We start from the raw sequence: 2,052 nt of genomic DNA, 5'->3' as shown, positions 1-2,052 counted from the left end.
ACTGGAGGCAGTTTATACCCTAAAGGACATTAGGCACCATAGGGAAACATTTTGGGTTGTCGTCACTTAGCAGAGGGGAAGGATGTAACTGGCATCTAGTGGGTGGAGGCCATGGATACTGCTAAACATCTTACAATGCAGAGGACAGTCCCCAACAACAGATAATTACATGGCCTAGGTCGCCAGTGATGCTGCAGTTGAGAAGTCCTGTTTACGTGTTTCTGGTCTGTGTACTTCTTCCCATGTCAGCACATGCGCTTAATCCTGTTGAATGGCTTAGTGTAATCTGACTGACTTAGTTTGGGCTGCTGTAACAGAATGCCATGGACTGAATGGCGTACGCAACAAATAGTTCTGACAGTTCTGGAGGTGGGAAGCCCCGGGCCAAGGCGTGGGCAGGTCTGGTTTCTGGTGAGGGCTGTCATTCTGGTTTGCAGATAGCCATCTTCACATTGTATCCACACGTGGCCTTAGAGAGAGGAAGCAAGCTCTCTCTGTCTCATAAGGGCACAGATCTCATCTGGGCTCCACTCTCATCCCCTCATTACCTCCCAAAGGCCCCGTCTCCAAGTACTGTTCCATAGGTATGGAAATGCCATCTCAAGACAGGCATTGCGGGGTGCGGGGAACACAGACAATCAGTCCATAGCAATGGCTTAATTTTTTAAACTACTCTATTCATGTTTAAATTTATTCCCTTTTTTCCCTAAAATACTATATTGCTTCCGTGTGTGTATGTGTGTGTGCGCGCGCGCGTGCGTGTGCGTGTGCATGCATGTATATACATGTGTGCTTGCTTAGTATTTCTGTAAGATATGGTCTTATGACATATTCAGCATTAAAAATAAAAATTTTGTATTGTAAAGTTCCTCCTTGCCCCCAGGAAAGTTGCGCTGTTTGCTATTCTGCTGGACAGGCAGAGGAGAAGCGCATCCCAGGTGGACGGTGAGCAAGTGCGAACGCACGGCCTGAGGGGCCCCGGGGTAGTCGCGTCAAGTTTAGGGACAAAGTGGAGAGACGTGGCAGACTACTAAATAAAAACACTTTATTTTGTACGGTATGAAAATAATTTTATTTCATTATTCACAAATAATTTCTGATGTGATCAATATCACTTAAAAATAGTCTCATCTTAGTTATAGTTTTACATAATATAAAAAGTATACAACGAAAAAATTACCTGTTGCGTATGAGGGAGGCAACATAGATCCAAACGGACAAGACGTTTTTGGGGTATGGGTGGATGTAGACGGCTAAAGCAAACTCCACACTGGGCACGTCGATGTTGTGCACGCCGGTGCTGTACACCGCTTCGACTAACGGCCTCAGTTCCGAGTAGGCCATGTGGAGCGGGAAGCCGGAGAACTGCCGGGGAAAACGAGATTCGTAGACATCAGGGAAGCTGAAAGATTGCGGTTTACTTTTTTCGCTGTGTGAATGTACGCAATTCTTAATATTCTCAGTAAGAAATCTTCCTTCTGGATCTAAAAGTCATTTATTCTGCTTTTCTGTTCAGCTATATGTTAACAGAGAAAATGGAGAGGAGCTAAATGTCTAGTTTGTTTTAGTTGCTAGTGCATCGACTCGGTGTGTAAGACACCTGTTAGTCACCCTCCACTGTCACCTTCCCTCTCCCTGACGTAACCTCTGTATTCCAGGGACCTAGGTTAAGCCGATCCGTACATCCCCCGCTCCTCCCTCCACGCCCTCCCCCCGCCCCCACAATGGATCTCCAGGGAGGTGGGTGTGTTCCCAGGGAGTCTCAAAGTGAGTTTCAGGAAACTGGCTGGGAATGATGGCCCACGGATGCTGTCTCCTGCACGGGCACTGTGTTTGCACATTGTCACTAGCTGTGAGTCCTGCCTGGAACTGTCCAGCCAGCCCGAGGATGCCATCACACGGCGGAAGTGAGGAGATGCGCAGAAAAACACAGCCGTGATAGCAACTCTCTCCTCTTCTTAAATCAGCACTAAGTTTTCTGTTTTTTGAATTGAAAACATCCTGGCTGAAAACCTGGCCTTAAAAGTTTCACGGATCAGTTTAGGTCAGTGA

General features: G+C 46.9%; 1 protein-coding gene across 1 annotated transcript in view; it reads right to left on the bottom strand.

The window, feature by feature from the left end:
• Positions 1-847: 847 nt before the first annotated feature.
• The window catches only part of CC2D2A (coiled-coil and C2 domain containing 2A), a 117,900-nt gene continuing 116,695 nt past the window's right edge, over positions 848-2,052 (bottom strand). The window contains exon 36 of the mRNA XM_023533927.1: positions 848-1,365. Within this exon, the coding sequence (XP_023389695.1) occupies positions 1,177-1,365 (189 nt within the window). The 3' untranslated portion in view covers positions 848-1,176. The remainder of the gene's footprint in view (positions 1,366-2,052) is intronic.

The sequence above is a fragment of the Pteropus vampyrus genome, unplaced genomic scaffold (assembly GCF_000151845.1).
Source record: "Pteropus vampyrus isolate Shadow unplaced genomic scaffold, Pvam_2.0 Scaffold5, whole genome shotgun sequence".
NCBI lineage: Eukaryota > Metazoa > Chordata > Mammalia > Chiroptera > Pteropodidae > Pteropus > Pteropus vampyrus.
The sequence above is the reverse complement of the archived record's forward strand: the minus strand, read 5'-3'. Positions and strand labels throughout refer to the sequence as shown.